At 31.1% G+C, this 23,194-nt stretch overlaps 1 protein-coding gene across 1 annotated transcript in view; it reads left to right on the top strand.

The window, feature by feature from the left end:
* LOC129963462 (delta-sarcoglycan-like) overlaps window positions 1-23,194 on the top strand; it is a 93,185-nt gene that overhangs the window by 41,401 nt on the left and 28,590 nt on the right. The window contains exons 3-5 of the mRNA XM_056077859.1: window positions 6,688-6,789; window positions 16,240-16,327; window positions 21,991-22,110. Of these exons, the coding sequence (XP_055933834.1) occupies window positions 6,688-6,789; window positions 16,240-16,327; window positions 21,991-22,110 (310 nt within the window). The remainder of the gene's footprint in view (window positions 1-6,687; window positions 6,790-16,239; window positions 16,328-21,990; window positions 22,111-23,194) is intronic.

The raw sequence follows: 23,194 nt of genomic DNA, 5'->3' as shown, positions 1-23,194 counted from the left end.
CCAATCATTTCCCCATGTATTTTATCAATCGGTGACCCAATGCTATTCATTAGGCCATTTGTTACTGAACGCTTGCTGGCGCCATATTGAAATATTGTTCCATGGTTATTCTATTTTCTTAAACTATTGTCACAAACTGTCGTGCTTTCAAAATTTTGCTAAACGACTGAAAATACGAAATATTTTGTGTAGTTTATTTTTCTTTATTACTTATAAATAATTTTATCACTTATTTTGATAAATTTAAAACTCCGTAAAAAATTTACTTTCTTTTGATAGAATGGCGTTCCCCATGATTCTGTTATTTTAACTTTCCTGATTTCTTCAACTTTTGGACTATTATTATTGCATATGCTTTTCCATATTCTTACTCTATATAGTTTTTAAATGACAAAAGGATTTTTTTACTACTCTTTAAGTAAAATAAACAAATATTAAAATAATCTGACCATAATTTTAAATCTGATCATCTGTACATCTATCTATCAATATATAAGATTTATTTCCTTCATTTATATTTCCTATTTGTTTTATTTCGTTGTTTAATGTATGAAAAACTGTTAAACACATTCATAGTGTCTATTTCGTTATTAATCAGTATAATTTTACACACACACACATATATATATGCAAAATTAAATGGTTAAAGCCTACAAAGTAATAATTACGTAATAAAATTTCTTTTTTATTTTCTGGAATTTGTTACATTTTGTAAGTAACATCATATGAGCTGACGAATAAAATCTCTAGTTTATATAATGACAGAGATTACCCACCTCATTTGTAAAAAAAAACGACTGTTAATAAAATATTATGGCAATGGAATTTTTTACTTTTATTTCATATTTTTTGCCCTCAACGCGTTTTTTAAGTTATATTTTTATATTACAACAATGCAGTAAACGATATTTGTTTCAAGTCATTCATGATTAGCAATATTTCAATGCCAAATAAAGTGCTGTCGCTATTTTGAAATGTGTGTATGTTCCCATAAATACATCGTTTTTGAACAATACGGAAAAGATAATATTATGGGGAAACTACTCGTAGGAATGAGCCGAAATTTTGCATGTCCCTCTTTGAGATTGTAGAAAGTGGTCCAAGAGCATCGATTTTCGTTTTGGAAAAAGTATCTTGGGCAGTTGGTACAAGTTTTAATGTAGCTTTCAGTTATTAATTATGATAAAAAAGCATCCTTTTTAAAATGGGAATCAAAGTCTCTTCTTCAAGTTCATGGGCTAGAGATCCACTTCCATCAGGTGCGGACAATCGCACACTGATCGAGATCGGTGCATCGAGTGCGGATAAAATCCAAGTTCAAACGGTCTCACTTTCGCATGATACAAAATTTTACACAAGGAAATCCCGGATCGGCCGCTGTCCCTTTTTTACTATACTGCTTTTACATTTTGCATTCATGAATTTCAAAAAAAAAAAAAAAAAAAATCCAAAAGGGAAAACAAAGCGTTCATATCGGATGTTTTTTGCCTGAGGAAAAATGGTTCCATTTTTTTTTATAATAATAAATTTTGCATCTCGCATATTATCTATAAAGTACATCATTTAATACGATTGATAAAAAATAACTGTTATATAATTTTAATAAATTTATATATAGATTTTTAAATTTAATTTTCAATAACACCTCTTACTGCTGTACTGAAATTTAAAATAATTTCATTATTTCACTCGTTTTTATAGTCACGCATTTTTATTTCTTCATATGATTTTTTTAAAAATTGTTTCTTTGAACTTGAACGTCAAGGCACTATTTTCACTTTCGCCTTTGTTAATAGGATAGGGTTCACATTCTCTCTGTAAGTCAAGCAGTGTGCAGAAATGGCTTCGCGGGGACTGCTTTAGTGGAAGCCATCTGATCAGAAAAATGAGAAGAAACCAGCCTACAATGTTTCAGATCATAGTTCAGAATTTCCTTTATTTTTATCCGAAGAAATAATGTTTTTGAAGGCTACATTTTAATTTTTTAAAGTGTTTTGTTACTTACTTATTTTTGAACTATAAGCAAACGTTTATATTAAGGCGGGCCTCATATCATCCTTTGAAGGGTGAAAAAATTATAATTTCTCATTTCAAATCGGGAGAAATCGCCACCCGCCTACTCTATCGAAATAAATATCGCCCCCCCCCACACACATTCACACACACAGAAGAGGTTACAATGAACATCGCGAAAACCGTTGACGGCGTCCCCCCCACGCACATAGGGGGGAGTTAACGGATGCTTCGGAGATTTTTATTCGCCTTATCTGGTCGGCTTGCCACCAGATAACTGCGAGGGCGCGAATGCTCTCAAAATGTATCGACATCGAAGTGCGCGGAGGACTCTCTTATCTCGGCCGATACGAGGGGCAATTTGAAATGCCCTCTTTTTAGCTCTATGGATTCCCGACTCTGTTAATGATAGCTTTCAAGAACTGGTCTTCAATCTTTTTTCTTTCATTTGAATTTTTTTTTTAAATTTATTTTAGAAAGAATCTGGCCTTGTATTGAATAAAATGATTCAGCGCAAGGATGAGAAGGAATAAACAGTGTTCTAGATAACTACTAGTAATTTGGATAGCCGCAAAGTTTGACTACAAAAAAAAAAAAAAAAAAAAAGAAAGAAAGAAAGAAATAATTGGCGTAGATAATTTTTTTTTAATTCGTGACATTTTTAATGTAAACAGTATAGCATATAGAAAACAGATTACCGGAAAGATACGTATGTGATTTCAAGAAAATGTTATATAACACATACTTGCACTTTTCTGTTCGCTCTAATCTATTGAGTTTTTAATCGACCTACAGATATCATTAAGCCTTTATCTAAGTTTGCAACAACGGAGAGGTTTGTTGAGAAAGTGTGAAGACAAATGATGCAAACCTGCAAACAGTTTGTGAGATCGTTTCGCGCTTCTCAGTGGTATGAAAGATGAAATTTCCACTGATCTGGGCGAACGATATTTTGTACGTACTGAAACGGAAGATGATTTTTCCATTTATTTCGAGTAGAAGATACTTTAACAAAAGAAATTTGTCTTGCGCCAAAAGAGAAAATGGAGATAATATATATTTTGATTTTAAAAAAAAGTTTTATGAGTGTTTTTTTTTTTTTTTGTCTGACTGAACAATTTATTTTATAAGTAACGTGCAAATAACCTGAATTAAATTATCTTTATAATAGGAAAGACCATGCTTTTTTAGTCTAATGCAACAGCATTTTTCGTATTTCTTATATAAAATCCTTGTCTTTAAAGGGGGTATTGGGCTACACTTAGCAGTCGTCTAAAAATTAACATTAATATTCAATTTCTCTAAGGATTTCGAATGAGTTAAACAAGATGAGATGAGTACAAGATCATTAAAGATGAGTGCGAGAATAAATACAAGTTCCAAGATAGCATATCACAAGGGGAAGAATTAGAATGGTCATTTTCGCACCGACTTGATGACGCATGTGCATTGAAAAAGCTGTTACATAGACTTCTTTTGTAGAGAGCATAAAGTTCCTCTTTGGCTGGAGTCAGTATCATTCTGACATCTCTCTGGTATGAGAGTGTAAATGATAGTTGAATATGAAAAAGTTCTCCATCGTTTTTTGTCTGACTGTTGCAATCTGTCACTCTTTTCCTACAACAATACAATATCAATGTAGCAATATTTTTCAGACTTTACGCAAAGATTTTTAAAGCTTTTCAAAATCATTCAGAAGCTTCTATATCACTAGACCTTTCTGACGAAATGTTTGAAACAATTATGGTTGTGATTAAGGCTCGTGACTAAAACTGTACGAAAATGGCTTCGAACAAGCAGGTCACTAATTTCTTTGTAGTATTCAAAGAAAAAATGATGTTAATTCTCAAAAAATTCGAACTCAAGATCTGGATGAATCCGCAGTTTTTTAATATTATTGAGGCTAAAAATATTCATTTTTGGAGAAATTATGCTCACTGTAGCTGTTGTAATTCCAAACTTGCAAGCCCAGAATTTACTAGGCAGCATTTCGTTAAAATTGCAGATTTTTATCAAATTTTCAATGAAAACCGTTTATGGAAAATTTGTCTGAACAATAATTTAAAAATGCTAAAAGATAAATGGATGAGATCATGCCTACAAATTTATTGTTAGAATTGTTGATTTGTATCAAGTGTAGAACTAATGGTGGAAATAAAGTCACCTATCATCAAGATTCAATTTTCTTCACTGTACAATTGCACATAACCCAGCAGAAAATGTTAATAACATATTGAAAAGCAAGGAAAAATATTCCCTTTGAATTTTACACTATATTTTTATGTAAGTTTTTTTTTTATCTTAATGAAAGGTGATATATGATATAAGAATCAAACTAGCTCCATGATTAGGAAAATTTTTGCATATTATTCTCTCAGCTTTCTCGCAGGCTTGCTCCGTGTGACTGGTTTCATTCTTAAGTTTATCGAATAATGAAGAGAATCGGGTGTTCGCTTCGGATCTCAACTCGAGGACAAATTTCGTCAAAGTCTGATATTTGTTTACTATACTCGTGATAAAATTGTGAGCTGAATTTCATGCTGTTAGTTTGTTGCATTTTGAGATTATTGAGTTCATGTGCAGAGAGAAAGATGAGCCTTATCCAAAAATTTGATGCATATCTCCTAGTTTGGAGTTTTGCTCTTCTTCCAAATTTCAATAGTCTTTGTTGTTTCCGTTCATAAATTACAGTTCATAGACAGACACAATTCTAAAATTGCACCTTCTAGGTGAAAAGTAAGCGTACAAAAGCTAAGTAAATTTCATTGATTTACAACTACAGTAAATTGCATTGTAGAAATTTTGAAGAAATTAACATTTCTATGAAAATTAGACAAAATATGATGACAAAATGAGGATATTTTAAAACATTTTTTTTCCATTTTATGTCAGTGGAAAATAAGATCTGATTTTTTTTTCCGACCATCCATGGTTTATGTTATTCTTATATTTATTTATTATTTAAAAAAAAACAACTGTAAGTGTCACGAATGAAATGCTGGATTATGATTATCGAATCAAACCAACAATAAATTAATTAGGGCTATTGATAGAATAGCGAAAGCACTGAAAATCTTTTTAAAGTGTGTGTCCATAAGATGGGGGTTTCTGTAGAACCGGATTATTTAATATATAACTACCTAGAAATTCTGCAATACCGGCAACTTAAAAACCTACAGTTTTTATTGCATTATTTTCATGAAAAATGTACAGATTCAAATGAGCATTTGGTTTTCAAGAACTGCGTACTCATATTTATTCAAATTTAAATAACAGTATTTTAAAATTTCAGAGCATTAGCCTAAGATTTTCTTAATGTTTTCACATTCGTTCATAAATGAAGGTGGCCTAGCTTTGTTTTGCATTTGGCCGACTGGAACACGAACAGCAAGCTTTGTGTTAGAATATTGAGTTTCTTATTATTTTATTTAAAATTAAAAATTTTGACACGTGAGATGCTGAAACCAGCGGTTTTGAATATGACATGCAATTGAATGTTTTCTGTTTGTCATTATGTTAATTATTAAAATACTGTTTATACGGATATTAAATTAAAACCAATACAGTTGGAAGATGAAAGCTGAAATTTTCATTTGGGCCCTGGTCTACGCCAGTATATTTGCACTTCAAATTCATAGTACATTTTATCGTACATTTGAAAATTGGAAATGAATTTTTTAATTCCATAAGTCATCAAATAAAATAAAGCACTAAATAATGAAAATGACTATATTTCATTAAAGGACCAAAAATTGATAAAACTGACAAAAAAGAAGAAAAGTTTCGATTCAAAATCAATAATAGCATATTTACCTGTTTTCTATAATATTATATAATTATTTCTATATTTTTGAATAAATTAAATCATTAAAATCAAAGTTTTACTAAATTTAAATGGAATCCCTATACATAAGAAATCTTTCATTTGTCAGGAAGTCATTTTAGCACTCCGTAACGGTTTGAAATTATACAATAAGTGAAGCATTAGTACTTTAATTCGACGGATAATTATTTATATGATTTTCATCCAACACAATCCAAACTAATTCAATTTGTTTAGTTGAATAGAAGCATTGATATCGCAACAGTAACAACCTATTAAATGCAAATAATAATGCAGAAAATTCATATTTTCTGAATTTTCTCTACGCTTTAGAAAAACTAAATAAAAGAGTGGAAGTGATCTCCAAAAATGAGAAATTGTACCTATGTTTGAAATAACGCTAAAATAAAGAACTCACTAAAAGTAACAGCATGCAAATTCATTTATCATTAGATAAATATGAGCAACTCAAAGTGAATCTGACACTAGGTTCAAAGAAGTTAATATTGATGTAATATAAAATTACAATTTTCAAATAGATTTGTTTTTTACTTAAAGCCCTTTTACAAATTAAAAGAATTCGATTTATTATTTTCATGAACGCATAATTTTAGTAAGCCTCTCTCTCTCCACACGTAAGCAATATGTTATCCGTTGCTACAGGAAAATAAACTTGCGAATTAAAATGGCATAAATGTTCAAACATTTCAATTTTTTAATTTACATATTTACTTAAGACTGCTTTAAATGATGTCTTCTTGTTTATCTCCATAAATTCCGAATCCTTTAATACGAACTAGGAATATGATTTGCCAGTGTTTTTCATTTATGCCGTTCTTATTTCGTTCCAGGAAGGTCCCGGAAAGATGCGAATATCCGAAAAAGGACTTCGGTTGGACAGCGATGCCGAATTTCTGGACACTCTCAGCGGGAAACAAATATGGGCACTTCCTGTAAGAATTTTGAATATTCCCCTGGTCAATATTATTGAATATTGTCACGTGTCAAATTGAATAACTAGAAATAATTCTGAGAGATTTAACCAATATTAAAAAAGCCGTCAGAAATGAAAATAAATTTCTGTTGCTAAAGCTAAGTGGCACTTTTATCGATCCCATTCTGAAATGCAACATTTTTTTGCAATAATAATGCTTTGCGAATAGGAATAACAAGGACATGTTTCCATGCAATAATAAACTCATTGACAGTGGATCTAAAACTTATATCCATACGCGCAGAACGGAGAGTTCAAAGATAACAGAAGATTGAATGATCATTTTGTCAGAAGCATGTTTTGAATCATTCATACTTGATGTATTTTCCTATTATCATTTCAAATTTTTAAGTGAATAAAGTTTCGATGTAATAAAATAATGAAAAAAATAATTAAAAACCGATAGTGCAAATACGTTTTACAAAAAAAAAAAAAAAAAAAAAAAAAAAAAAGTTTTAAAAACACATTTTTGTTATCTTCTTAAAATATCTTTATTAAAAAATTCTTTTTTTTTAACTTATTATTTATTATAATAAATATTCTAATATAGCGAAATATATATCTCGAATTCTTTAGAAGTTGTAAGTATGTAAAATTAAAATCTAATTAAAGTAATCGACAAATGAACTGAAATCAGAAGGCATAAAATATTTTCATATAGAATTTACAAGTGAACAAATTTCCTATGTTTAGCAAAAAGTAATTTCGAAACTCTTATACATCACTTAACCAGGAAAAATAGATTCGAAAATTTTATTTTTATAATCATTAAAATTATAAAATTAACCATTTAACTGCTTAGACCTCTTCAGACAATGCGCATCTAAATTGTATGGCAGTCATTTAGCGATGACGAGTCTACTCGCCAAACTCAGAGTATGTGTAAATTCTGTTATAATGAAATGACTTTCCTTTTTTTATTTCAAGAATTACATTTATTTATTTACTAAAACTAACATATATTTTTTGCCTATGAATAAAAAAAAATGATGGTTGCCTGACTTCTTCTGGGATGACTACTGCAATACTGCAATGCATTTAAGAAAAACAATTCATATTATATGCGGAGTGTACTAGATAATAATTATTCATTCATTTTATTTGCTCCTTTGATTTCGATTTGCCCTCAAAATATTTTAAACATCTTGAAAATCACGAGTATGTTTGGGGTTTTACTAAAATTTTAATTCAAACTGCAAATTGTCACTACTTATTACTCCTCACGAATAAACTCGTCATAACGCAAAATGTTGTACTCTTTCCGTGGCGTGCCCAAAACAGTTAACTGACTAATGAAAAGTTTATAAAAGTATTATTTAAACTTTAACAAGTTCCTTTTATGCTCGAAATATTTTCAGCACACCTCGGCTAGAAAAAAAAGTCCCCATTAATGATTATGCTCAAAATATAAATTTAAAAACATAATTGATAAATCCACCAAATAAATTTTTATAATAACAGTCATTTTCAAAATATATATTTTTATTTTAAGAGAAATCGAATTGTTCTTTGCATTTTCTTTACATCTTGCTTACTGTTTGTAATTTCTTAGCTATTTACATGAACAGATGATTGCAATGACTAGAGGTCAAATAATCTCTGACGGTGCTGCAGCCGATTCAGCTTATATCTGGAAAATCCATATTCTGGTAGTCCTCCTTAGCTCAGAAATCCGATAAATTCGTTGGAATGTTGTTTTTATTAGGAAACCAAAACTTGTTTCTTTCCCTCAGAAGTTGCATTTTGTTACTAACAAGGCAGTTCCAATTGGAAATTCTCATTTTTTTTACATAGTTCTCTTAAGTAAAATTTTAGAACTTTTATTGCAGATATCGTTAAATTTTCAACTGTTTGGGTTCTGAACGACATCGAATCTTAGAGATTATAGTTACTTTCGAAATGAATTCTGAAATATACGCACATCTCATTCATGCTTTTCAAAAAATAAATGCAACTACTTCAGGAAAAGCCTTCGTGTTTTTTGATACCATCAACAAAATTATTGACTAGAGTTGTTTTCATTTTTTCAAGAGGTCCAAAGAATTACTAAAGCAAAAAAAAAAAAAAAAAGGAAGCAGATATTTTTTTATTCAAGTTTGCATTCCGCCATTCTGTGGCAAATCGATTATAACAAGATGAAACTCGACAATTCGAAAAAGGTTAAAAAAACAATATTTGCTTTCTTCCTAGAAATGCTAACTTTCGTAAAAGAAGGTCTAAGTACCTTCTCAAAAAATAAAAAAATAAATGTTTGAACTCAATTTATTAGAATACAAATGGCAGCTGATGTTATAGAGTCTACCTGGTTATATATACAAACCATGTTTTAGTATATAGTTTACTTTCGATTTTAGGATATATCATTTCATTTTAAGGATTTTGAGCTTTAACCGCTTTACTAGTTTTTCTTATATTTTTTCATACCTTTAAAAGGCATTTTGATTAGTCTAGGAAACTATTAACGATAAATTAAGGTTGATTATTCGATGTGTTTGTACTATATAAAGATTAAATAATCAATAGAATTCAATGTATCATATTCTACCTATACGCCGCCTCTTAAGAAAGAACCTCGTTACTTAATATCATTTTAATTACCAAGTCTTTCTCCAAACTTACATTCGATGCGAAGTTTTTGAGTCTTGATAGCGGACTCCTCCAGTCAATGCCCGATTTTGCAGTCAATGCAGATTCGTGTTTGTGTGTCCTGGTAATACCAACCTCACGACCCTGTGCCTCGAAAGCGCAGTCCAGCCACCTTGTAGCTATGTCCAGTAGAGTTACAACGAAATTATAATAAAATTATTGTGATTTCATCCACCTCCTACAGCCATCATTAAGTGAATTGGAGTCTCATTGGAATTGAATGAGTGTTACTCAATTGGAGTCTCAATGGAATTGAATGAGTGAGACTCAATGGAATGGGTGTCTCACGCATATGAAATATAGCTCTTCTGATTGTTAGAATCAATCCTTAATGAAAAGACAGTTTCACACAACCCAATTTCCTCAGTACTTTAAATTTAGAAGATTTAAAGCTTTTGAATATAAATGAATCCAAAATTTAAAAAAGAAAACAGGCGGCAAAAAATTAAAACTTTTCCCCAGCTACCATCTTGTAACAGCAGACGCTTATTCTTAGTTCTCAGAAATAAACAAAATCACTAAGGCTCTGATTAGAGAATTTCATTTCAAAATTTGATTAAAAATAGATAAGAAAAAATGAATTTTCATTTATTTACTGGAGAAAACAATTTACACAGATATTCACTTCTTTCTTGAAACTGCTGAGTCAATTAAGAAACTTCTCATAAAAAATTAAAAATTATTAAGTTTCAGAAATAAGCATACAATTTAGTGTCTTCACATTAAAAAAAAACATTTCTAAAGGCATTCTTGACATTTTGACTGCCATATTATTTCAAATCTTTAATGATTTCCTCCCTTCGCTTGAATTTTCAATGTTTAAACCTTATTTGTTGCTGCAGCGGAAGTAAAAAAATATTTTTAGAAATCTTTTACAGACCTGGCTCATATTACCAATTAAAAATACATCTGAAGGTGGCGGGATTTTTTTTTATGATTTAAAGGGTTTGGTTGAGAATTTCTGGGTAAACAATTTCGATTCCATGAGACGGTTTTCATTTTCCATTTTTTCCCGTGTAACGGAATCCTTTTCAAAGATCTTTCCTGTTTCTTTGCTTTCTACAACTCTAGTCGAAACCTTTGTAGGGAAGTAACAAGATGTGAAAGAGAGGTGAAAGCGAGTCGACGTAGGCATTTCGAGGGAATTTGAAATCTTTACAGTTAGTCTTTGATCAGTCCTATCACAATTACAGTATATCAATGATGAGTAAAGGATTTTTGAACTTTAGATTTTTGAGTTATCAATAATCTATTTCTCTACACATAGAATTGCTTTTATAGGAAAAAATAATAAACTTCGATACACGATTCGATTAAGAATAAGCAATAGCATTTATATTTTGCTTATTCTTAATCGAAATTTTATCTTCAGATCTTGTAAAATTGTACAAATAATTGTACAAAATTCATGCTACTTCATTCTAGTTTGACACAGAAACTAAATTTTACATACATGCAAATTAAATACAAAAATTCAAACCAACATTTTCATTCAATCGAAAATGTGCGAGATTCTGTCGAGCATTTAAAATACATTTAAAACACGCTTCTCGCTAATATAGATATAGATTCACGGATATCAAAGCAAATAGCTAAACGTTATAGATATCTAAGCAAATAGTTTTATACACTGAGTTCACAATAATTTTCGCTTTATACTCGAAGTTTCTCTATTCACTGAGCAATTTCCAATCATCCCAATCCAACCATTCCATCAAAATGTTAAGATCTCATCGTAACCAAACAAAATGCTTTCCTGTTGATTTATGAGACAATAGAATAATTTAAATCAAAATAACTGTGTTACTTATATGCAATCATTAATTTAAATGACAGCCATTTTTATTTTTCTATTAACCTGCTGCTTATTCTCTTATTCCGGCTCTGATTAATAATTTTGCATGCTTTATTTAACTCTTTACTTTAACTATGTAATATCTTGTAATCTATTTTTTTTTTTTACTTGTTTCCTGATGTATCCGGGTTAAGAAATGCTGAAGAAATGAGGATGCAATGCAAAGTTTTGCTATTTTTAGAATTTCAACGTGGGTTATTGAATTAATAGGGCTCCATTTTAATTCCTTATGAGAAGCGGATTCTGTTATGAATCTGAGAAAAAAACAATTCTTTTTATTATTCATAATAATAAATTTTGAAAAAGTAGAAAAGTTTTTTTTTCCCAAAAATCTGGTAGTCGATAAAAAAAATCACCTTCCAAAACTCAGCCAAATAAAAAATAGCCAAAAGTTAGATTCTCTTTTGTATTTATATTAACCTTCAGGATATGCTATTCGTAGCCACGGTGCATCGTCTTTGAAATTCAGTCCAGTCTCGTAGCTGCAGTCCATCACGAGGCTACGAACCCCACGTTGAGGTAACAAAAGAACTAAATAAAACATCGATTGTATTCTTTTTTACCTACGAGTAGTGTTCTGGATTCTTAATTTCTAAGGGGATGGACAGATTAAACCAAAATTTTAATAAAAATTGTTCGTCGTGAGGAGGCAATTATTCTTTTGAATTGAATAATCTTTCTATTATGAATTGTCATGAAGCTATTAAATTCCTTATCTTTAATTTCTTTCCTTTTTGAACTCATTTTTGATTTCATGCGAAATTTTTCGCATTTGACAGCAAATGTCCAGTTTAAATGCAATCAAAATTATTTTCGCCATCTTTACCAGTTAACTTTGCTTTCACTTTGTAGTATTTTATTTCTGAGGATCTACCAAGTATCCATTAAGCAATGCGTATTTATTTTCGATATTTTCATGTCTGCACAATGTTTATCAAGATAAAACATTCAAATCGTGAATCTACTTTAACAGCTGTATGACCTCTAGGTTTTAATTAGGTATTTTAATTACCGCATGAATGCCGTGAATTTGTTTGCTTCTATTTCCCAACAACGTTTTCAGATTTTTTTTAATTGCTATTTTTGTTCATTTTCTTCGTACCTTAAATTTTACATCGCCGTTCCTTCGTTCTAGAAATCTGCATGATAATACCAGATATTACAATTTTTAATTTTAGGGTGAACCCTTTCTCAAATCCTGGTAAGTTCATGATTTTAAGCGCAATATTTACGAAAATTTTGCAGATAACTCCATGAAACTTTTTTCTCTGTTTTTATTTTGACATAGCGTACATTTCTCTAACTTGAGTTCAATCGGAAATATTATTTTAATCTAAAAACAAGGAAAGGATCAGAGACTGGCATCTTCATATCAACCCATTTCTCTCTTGCCAACAATCGGGAAGGTACTAGAGAAATTGATGAACCGAAGGTTAACTTATCATCTTGAGACCACTAATAGCCTCAACGAGCGTCAACATGGGTTTAGAGAAGGCAAATCAGTAGACACAGCCATCCATGAGCTGATAAACAAAATTCAAGCTGCAAGAAGAGAGGGCAAGCATGTCTTAGTGCTCTCTATTGATATAAAAGGAGCCTTTGACAACTTGCAACACTAAGAAATTCTCAAGAGTCTGGATGAAAGTCCCTGTTCTTTAAACATCAATCGTCTCTTTCACAGTCTCCTCCAAAACAGGAAAGTGACCCTAATGACTCCAGAAGGTAGGGCCATGAAAGATCAGAGACAAGGCTGCCCTCACGGATCATGCAGTGGTCCCGCTCCGTGGAATCTCGTAGCCAACGAAATTCTCAAGCAGGTCTGGCCAGAAAATGTGCACATCCAAGCCTTTGCATGTGATTTTGTACTGGTTATCGAAGCGGGCATAAAAAATAGCCTGGAAAGAGAAACTGAACTTGCAATAGCCAACTTTAACTCCTGGTGCTCAAATAATCAACTTTCCATCTCCACGGAAAAAACAACCCATATTTTATTCAGCAAAATGGCGAGAGGTACCAGAATCATATGGAATGGAGACACCATTAAGAGAAACAAATCTATTAAAAATCTAGGAGCACGTTGATGACCAATTAAACTGGCTAGAACACATAGAAAAACAAAGAGAAAAAGCCATTAAAATGCACCAAAACCTCAAAAGAATCGCTGGCAGCACATGGGGAATCTCTCAGAAACACAAAAGAATTCTTTACAAGACAGTAGTTGAGAGGATGCTCACCCACGGTTCATCAGCGTGGTGTCTAAACCCAACATATAGAATGAAGAGGAAGCTTTTCCACCATTCAGAGACCATTTCTTCTCTATATTTCAGGTGCTTACCGCACAACTCCAACAGCAGCGCTACAAACCATTCTCGGCACCCGCCCCCCCCCTGCACATGCAATTACAGTTTGAAGCCAGACTAACGACAATTTATAGCCTAAGAATCCCTCTTACGCATAATATAACAGAGATTCAACCAGAAGATCTTGAGAAGAAAGCAACTGGTTGGTCTACTCCCCCTACACAGCATCTCAATCCCAACCAAATCTCATTGGAAGATGAAGGAATAAATTTATCTCAAATAAACAATATCAATATCTTTACAGATGGCTCAAAAACAGAACATGGAGTTGGAGCTGCGTTCTGTTGTGTTCTGTTGAGTCATTGTGTTCTGTTCAATGATTCTTGGTCCTACCACTGGGCTGCCAAATTGAATGACAACACTATTGTTTTCAAAGCTGAACTCACTGCACTTCATGAAGCAGTAAAATATACATCTCAGTTTTCAAACAACAATGCTTTTAAAATACATGTCTACAATAGAGCTAGTATCATGGCATCTTCAAATCCAAAGAGCATAAATCAAACAGCAAGAGAAATTTTTGGTGTCCTGCTTTCAAAACCAACAGTAAAAGTTTCATGGGTTAAAGCACATGCGGGCAATATAGACAATGAAAACGTAGATCAACTGACAAAGGACGCAACGCAAAATGGGCAATTTTATATGCAAACAAAGCTTCCTAAACCACATATAAAAGCCCTCCTCCAGAAAGACATGCCTGAGGAATGGCAAGGAAATTTTAGCAATGGTGTCACAGGCAGAAAAATTTTTAATATCCTACCTTCAGTCAACCTTAATCCCACTAACTGGAACAGAGAGGAAATTATTTTCTTCTCAGAACACGGCCCTTTTCCTGCCTACCTCAAAAGGTTCAACCTGTCTGAGAGTGACCAGTGCAGTTGTGGTGGGATAGGCACCGCACTTCATTATGCTACGGAATGCATCCTTACAATCTCCTGGCATATGAAAAAACCATCACCAAGCCATGAACAGGAATGGCTGAAAAGAGTCGCCGCCAACTTCCTTTCCAGGCAAAAAATCCACAGTATAATCAAATTTATAAGTGAAAATAGAGATCTATTCTTGCCTCCATAGCTCTCAACATCAAGTCTCACACTAAAAAAGACTAAGGGAAAAAACAAGCACAGCAGTCTCCTGTCACACATTTCAATCAAACAGAGATTCTCTTCATTTCCATTTATCAAATTGTTTTCCATCTGATTTTTTTAACTGCATTATGATCTACTATATCATAAAAAATAAGTGAACACAGATTATATGTATATTTTTACACATTTTATCTCTCAGCATTATATTTCTAAGTTGAAAAATTATGTAAACGCTCTCATCTCAATCTAATTTCTTATACAATTGTAAATTCTGTAAAAAGTTATTTTTGTTCTGTTTTCCTACTATAAATATTTTGTTAATTAAATAAAATTCCCGTAACATGCCCACCAAACCGTTCAGTGACCAGAATGGTCACGGATACGGGGGTATGAGACGGCGTTCTGTTCTAACTGGAGTTCTGGTCCGTTCTTCTTTATTTTTTGCAACTTCCTCATTTCGTTGCTATAGGCAATAATATTTCTTAAAGAAAAGAAGAAATTTCTAAATATTCATTAAAATTTCAAATATATTATCAAAGCTAAAAAAATCTAGTTTGTTAATTTATATATATATTAACAGCTCACATTTTCATGATTTTGTTTGGAAAACCATTTTCTATTTTTTAGCTCATTAATTAAAATGTATTTTTAAAAGCTTTTTTAAAATTCTGTATTGTTTCACTGATCTTCGTGACTTCTAAAATATTATTATCGTGTGAGAAGATGATATTGTTTTGGTTAGGGAGTTTTGAAGCTCGAAATTGCGTAGACAATGAATATTGAAGTAATGAATTAAGCATAAATGGCAATTTTCATCATCATCTTTTAATCACATACATTTTTTTACCTGCTTTTACCAGTATGGCATTATTATTATTAGGTATACTTCTTTGAAAGCAGATGCGTTTTTTTAAAAAAAGGTAAAAGGTTGACCTGCTTTTACGAGTATTGCTTCATTATTACGTATGCTTCTCTGACAGCAGATGCGTTTTTAAAAGGTTGACGTAGAACTATGACATACATCATAGCTGTTATTTTATCTCAAAATCGGTCGAGCTCCAAAACTTTGTTTTTTGTTTGCCAGCTAGAAAAATTGAAAATGAAAATTTTTTAAAAAATTATATATATATATATATATATATATATATATATATATATATATATATATATATATATATATATATATATATATATATATATATATAATTTTTTTTAATTTTAGAGAGAGAGAGGGAGAGAGAGAAATCTCGTGATTGCTTCAAACCGGTTTAAACTGGTTAATGACTTAAATTAATTAAGACAAATAATGACATAAAAATAATAATGTTCTCACATGATAACTTGAAATTTGCGATCGTAGATTTCATTAAAATTTTTTTCCTTTCATACTTTTTTGCTGGCCAATATTCAGAATTTTATTCAGGAAAAATGACTGTAGTTAGCTCTGTTTCTAATTGCAGTCCCAGTCTCTGAAACTGGAGTCGGCTGGAAATGTTACTATGAAAGCACGGAACAGTCGAGGATTCATTACAAACATTCTTAGCTTGGGTAAGTTATTCAATTTTCACTTTTGATTATCAAGTTGTCTGTTATTTAGGAAATTCAGCTTGTTTTTCAGAATATTTAACTCGATAAGTTCCTAGCCTTTGTCAACCACCTTTTTGTTATAGCCCTAGGCATCCGATTTCTTCGATATACTCATGACATCGAATAGATATTCACATTTCAATTTTATAAATAAAATAACAAGAGGTATTTAGGTTCTTTCTTGAAATTTATTCATAGAAATTTCATCATTTGTAAAATAGAAATTTATTCATAGAAAAATTTTAAAAAATTAATTGTATATGGCCAATCTATAGAGATAGATACGAACTGAACGAATATATATTGAACATATATTCGGTAACAGAACAAAAAGCGATCTTTTTTCTCACTGATGACTAACGAAGTCCAAAGGTAAAGTGTCATGCCAATCACCGGTGAAGCTTAATGAGTTAATTGCATTTGATTTTAAAGCAGAATATTATTCGTTTAGGAAGTTAATCGCTGTTTCGAGTATTAATCTTATGGCCTTTTCAAGCAAAAATATACTCCGATTCAAATGCTTAAAGAACCTCCCGTGTCACGTCTCCACTGCTCCAAAATAGCTCACAGAACTGTATGGACACTGATTAAAATCGAATAAAATTTCGATTATAAACGAAATTTTTTTAATGAAATGCAAGAGCACTTAAATGAAAGTGGGAGTGTGGACCTAGCGTGGCAGAATCCTCTCTTGGATGGCTGCGTATGCGAAGAGAAATCTTATAGATGGCGGTGAAAGAAAAGCGAGACTTAGTCTGTTAGAAGACCCGCATTTATTGATGCAGGCGGTCATTTAAAAGCAATTTTGAAAATTTAAGAACTTAAAATAACCCGAATTTCTTGTACAATAGAGAAATAAAGTGTATTCTTGATTTCTGTAATATAGGGAAAAAAACGGTTATATCCATTTCAGAATGAATTTTAAAAATTTACAATCACAAATTTTCAGGACAATCTGTATGGGACTAGGAAAAATTACTTAAAAGTGTGTAATCCATCTAAAACGTATATTAAAAATATTGAAATAATAATAATTATTTTTTTTTATTTTTAGATCTTGTGTGTGAGAAATTACAATCAGTTATAAATTAACTTCCCGATGAACTAATGCCTTGACTTGGCGCCTCCTGTCTGTAATGAACATTTTTAATCGATTGTTGTTATCGTCGTTGTTAGGTTTTATTGGTGCAAGAGCCTTTTCTTGTCCAAATATACGGTCTAATTGCATGCTAGATTGTAATTATGCTTCACATTATAATCGATTGCAAAATCTGTAAGACAAACATACAAATAGGCAAGAAAGTGAAACAATATTTCGTTTTCATCCAGTTCTATTCTATCTATTCTTAAATATGTATAAAATTTCTTGTCTTGCGTATCGGAGAGTTCTAAAATCGATTCCAAAATTTTCGCTGAACACACAAACAGAAAGCGAGACTGAAAACGTATTAATAAAAAAATATTATTTGTAGTACATTGTAGATATAAATAGATTATAAGATTAAAAGCTTTATTTTTTTGTAGCAGAATCTTCTCTATCCGCAGTGTTCAGGAAACAATCAAATCAAAAAATAATTATTAAAATGGGTTTGGAACAAACAGTGATCCAATAACAGAAAGAAATCGGACATGACATAGGCTTGGAACTAAAAAAAAAAAAAAAGAAATTCATAAAATAAGGAATTGCCAAACATTAATACTGTGAAGTAAAATAAGTATGATAAAATGATCGATAAAAGAAAGAAATTTAAATGAAAAGTATTTGAGATGTTAAAAATATTGAAGAATTATTACATAAAAGAAAATGAATCGATCTCAAAACTGAAGAATGCGATTCCGAAAACGGTGAAATCCCATTTCAGCTGAAATATAATGGCAAATACAAAATAAAAAAATAATGCTGGAAGAAGATATTAACAAAATTCAACTCAGTAATCTCTGCATAAAAAATGCATACAAAATGTGAAGTTTACGATTCCACAACTACATTTTGTCCAGGAATCCTCAAATTATAATTATGCATTAAAATCGAAAAAAATGCATTGTCAATCCACAATTTAAAAAAAAACACGCCAAAAGACATGACATAGGTGTAGGGATTGCAATACCGGTATACCGGGATACCGAATACCGGTATTTTGAGCCATTTTACAATTTCGTAATACCGGTATTCACAAGTTTAAATACCGGTTTTTCGGTATTTACTAGAAATTTTTTAAATTGTCTCCACTATATGTTGAGGGATCGCCAACATAGCAAAATAGTATACGTTTTTGTTTTTATGTCTCCCTAACGGGCGAAATAAATTATCTAATTAATGGCTTAATTAATTGCTTAAATTCTAAATTAGCGAAACGTGGATTATCCCTGTAAAAAGATATTGTATCCATGACGACTAATGGAGCAACAGTTATGAAAAAATTTGGAAAATTGATTGGTGCAAATCAGCAATTGTGCTATGCTCATGGAATTCAATTAGGAGTAATAGATGTACTATACCAAAAAAAAAAATAATAAATAAATAAATAAAGAACAGAAGAATCCAAATATTGTGGATATAGAAACTTCGGATTCCGACATTGAAGAGAGTAAGAGTGAGAGTGATATTGACAATGAAGATAATGCCAATGTAATTGTGGAAATTGATATTGCTAATGAGGATGAAATATTAATCCATCAAGAATTGCTTCCTATAATTTATAAAGTTCGAAAAATTGTTAAGATATTTAAACGTTCGCCTACAAAAAATGCCATATTACAAAAATATATACTAATTGAACATAAAATAGAATATATGTTAATAATAGATTCTAAGACACGTTTGAACAGTTTACTCCTAATGATGGAACGGTTTTTGAAATTTAATTCAAAAATTCAAAATCCAATTCAAAAAGCAATTATCGACTTAAACCTGCAAATTAATTTTTCAGACAGTGAATTCGACTTAATATCCAGAACTATATGAGCTCTACTTCCAATAAAACTGAGTATAGAGGCATTATGTCGGAGAGATTTTAATTTATTAACAGCTAATGCAACAATAAATTTATGTTGCAATCATGAGAGAACAGCACACATCACTATCTGAAGAATTATATATTACATTGAAAAATCGCATAAAAGAAAGGCATACCGAAATAGAAAATGTCTTATGGTATTTACATAATTATAATGATTTTAAAAATGAAAATGTAAAAGAAGAAAAGAAAATAATCTGATTAAGTTTATAGTAAATTTTCTTACAATTTTTTACCCACAAACCTATCCACATTCAAAAGAATTCGGTTCAGTTATCGAAGATTATGAAGATACTAATGTCGATAGTGAAAAGGAATTATCTCTTGAACAAAAATTAGAATTAGCGATAAATAAAAAAAATCAACGAACCAAAATACAATACAGAAATCAGCTATATCCAAAACCATTCGACAAGAAATTGATTTATTTGAAGATGAGGGATTTAGAGGTAAATACTTGGAAAAAGTATATCGCGTATTGCTAACATTATCGCCAACTAGCGTAGATGCCGAAAGAGCATTTTCGACAGCTGGTAATTTTTACACAAAATTACTTTTCAGCTTTAATGACAGTACAATTGATGCATCATGTTTTTTAAGATCACATTTCAAAAATTTGTAATAGTATACACACAGACTGAATAGATATTTACACTTTTTTTGTGATTTAAATAAATAAGTTGTTCCTTTACTTTTTTGTGATTCTTTATATACTGTTATAATTTATAAGTTCCATATTATTTTTTGTGATATTTACACTCTCTTATAAAACTGCCAAATAAAACAAAGAAAAACCTGTGTTTTCTTTCTTTTTCTAAGATTTCTAATACCGGTATTAAAACCGGTATCCCGGTATTAAGATCTAAAAAATACCGAATACCGGTATTGAAATTTTGGTTCGGTATTGCAATCCCTACATAGGTGGTAATAGACATTCTTACATCAAAATATTAGGAGAATTAACTGTTTATCAAAATGATGGACTAGATGTTCGATGCAAAAATATTTTCTACTTTTTACTATATTAATATAAAAACTTAAAATTTTTTTATCAATTACAACTTTTTAATTTTTAATATATTTCACGATTTTTGATTACAAATATTCTGGAAATTAAAAGGGAAAATCTCACAAATGGATGATGCTATCTTCGCGGAGTCAATTTCCTTTTAAATTAATGTATAATTAGGTGTGCAAGTATAAACTCGGAATTTTTTCACATATTACTTTATTAAAAAAAAAACTTGTTGTTATGATTAATAACTGAAATATTCGCCATTAAGGACTTTTTCCATTTATCAGATTTATGATGAATGCCTTCACTATAGAAATTTGGTGTTTTCAAAGCAAGATAGTAACTAAGCCATTTTCATACATCTGCAAATTTCGTGAACTGCTGGCCTTTCAAAAATGACGACATCGATCTGAATATGTGGTAACCAAAAGGAGCTAATTATGAAGAATATGCGGCCTGCTGGACAACTTCCCATTTTAAAGAGAAGATGAATTTCTGATTTCACTTATGTGGGCGAACGTTGTCGTGAAACAATATAATTTTCCGCCTTCCTTAGCCGTAAATGGCCCTAAAGTTTCCTCCAAAACATCCTTTAAAGTGATCAGTTTGGTCTGATAACGTTTAACTTTCACAAATTGACCAAGTTCCAGCAGCTCATTGTAAATTATTGTTTTCCAATTCCATCAGACACACAATAATGCTTTCTTGATATGAATATTCGTTTATGCAATTGATATTCACCTGGGTCCACAAATCTAAAATTTTCATCTCAAAATCTTACAAATAACATGTTTGGCTATTGAAAAACTCACAGAATGATCATCCAAAATCTAATTAATCTATTCCGTAGCTTGAGCAATATTTTTTCCATAATGAAACAGAACAGAATGCAATGGTGTAAATGTTGCTTGTCGAAATCAGTTTCTTATAAAATTGACACACACGGAATGATAACTTGCAAATGACTTATGTCAAGAAAATATCAATGACTAAGCTACATTAATCTAAAATGACAGGCGAATCGGTATATAAAGTATTTTTCTCAATGCGACCAACTTCACAGCCGAGTCTCTACTTGCACACTTATTAATTGATGATTAAAAGTTCCGAGATTATTAAGTTATTGAACCCAAAATTATTAACTATTTGTCATGCGAATCAGTAATTATGCACATATGCTATGATTGAATGATGAAGGAATGATTGAAAAATCAGACACAAAATTCCAACCTTACAAACATGCGATGTTAAATAAGAATTTAAAGCATCTTAGACTATTGAAAATGATATTATCAAAAATTAAACCGTTCTACAAACTCATATCATAAAACATTTGTTTGAGAAATTATTTCTGGGACAATTCGACTTTTATTGTGATTTTATTTTAATAATAGACTTCCTGATATAAATTTTGAGCGTTGGAACACTTCCGTTTAATTCTGAATTGTGCAATCAAATTAATTTCGCTTTTATTTATAAGAGACTTTAATTTTGTCTTAAAGTAAAGCATCATATAATAAGGCAGGATGGAGCTTAAAAAGCAAAGTAAATAATCAGTAAAGGATACAAATATTTTTATTTCTGTTTTGCAGGAGAAGCCGGGCTTCAGGCAGTAGGAAACTACTTTCTGGTCCGGGGAACAACCGGCAATGTTCTGCTGCAAGTGGATCCTCACGAAATGGTAGTTTCGGCCAATCACATGGTAGTATCTGGTAAATGGCAACATGTTTTTGAACAATAATTTGCATTAACTGAATCATCATTTTGTGCTTTTTTGTGTTTAGAAATAAAAAACACGATTAAAAAGGAAGAGAATGGATTTCTACCCATCACGAACCGAAGGTTAAGTAATCAAAAAATGTTGCTTAATCCAGCACGTCTGGTTACTTGAGTGCTAATATGCACTCATGTCCATAAATTAAGGATAATTCAGAGTCACGCGAAAATAGAACTCTAAAATACGTATATGACCCATAAAATGACTACACACATCTTCAAAAATCATATGCAAATTGCTGGAAGCCACCAGATGACAACGATAGTACGTCACAATGACGAGAGTGTAAGAGAGTGATGAATAAGGAATACAGGCAAAGAAGTAAAATTGTTCGCAAGCGCTTTGTAAGCCTTTCAATCCAATAATTCAGTAGAGAATGTGTGGGACATGCTTGGTTGCAGCCCGTCAACCACCTCCTAGATATCTACCGGAACTTCGGAAAGCATTGCTTAATGAGTGGTGTAATATTCCTCAAGATCAGATCGATAATTTGAAACTCCGCATGCCTAGGAGTTGTACGGACTGTATTGCATCGTCTGGGAGACATACTATGTATTAACCATCATAGCAACCATGTAATACTGGGTTTTGTAAATGCTTTTTTTTTTTTTTTTGTAATTTGTTCCAAGGAGCAAAAAAATTGCAATTTTTACTAATGATATTAAACATATAGCTCTTTTTCGCTCTTTACCTTTCTTTTAATAAATAGGCTTTACAAATAAGTCACATTTGTTTTGCTTCTAATTCTTTCTTTTCTGAACTTGCATTTTCCTTAATTTATGGACATGAGTGTAAATGACAATGAGATCACACACTGCGGATACTAAATTCTTAGCTGCTGAATCTTTCCGAAATAATGTTTTACTGTCATTGCAGCATTTTTCACAGTACTGATCTAAGTTGAGTAGAAATAGATTGTTTATATTCACTTCGCAGTTGAAGTTCATATTATCAATCATATTATTTCATTCTTTATACTTCTATTATCTTTAGCACTTTATTTTTATTACTTTTATAAT

Source organism: Argiope bruennichi, chromosome 3 (assembly GCF_947563725.1).
Source record: "Argiope bruennichi chromosome 3, qqArgBrue1.1, whole genome shotgun sequence".
NCBI classification, from domain to species: domain Eukaryota; kingdom Metazoa; phylum Arthropoda; class Arachnida; order Araneae; family Araneidae; genus Argiope; species Argiope bruennichi.
This window is presented reverse-complemented; position numbering and strand designations above follow the sequence as displayed.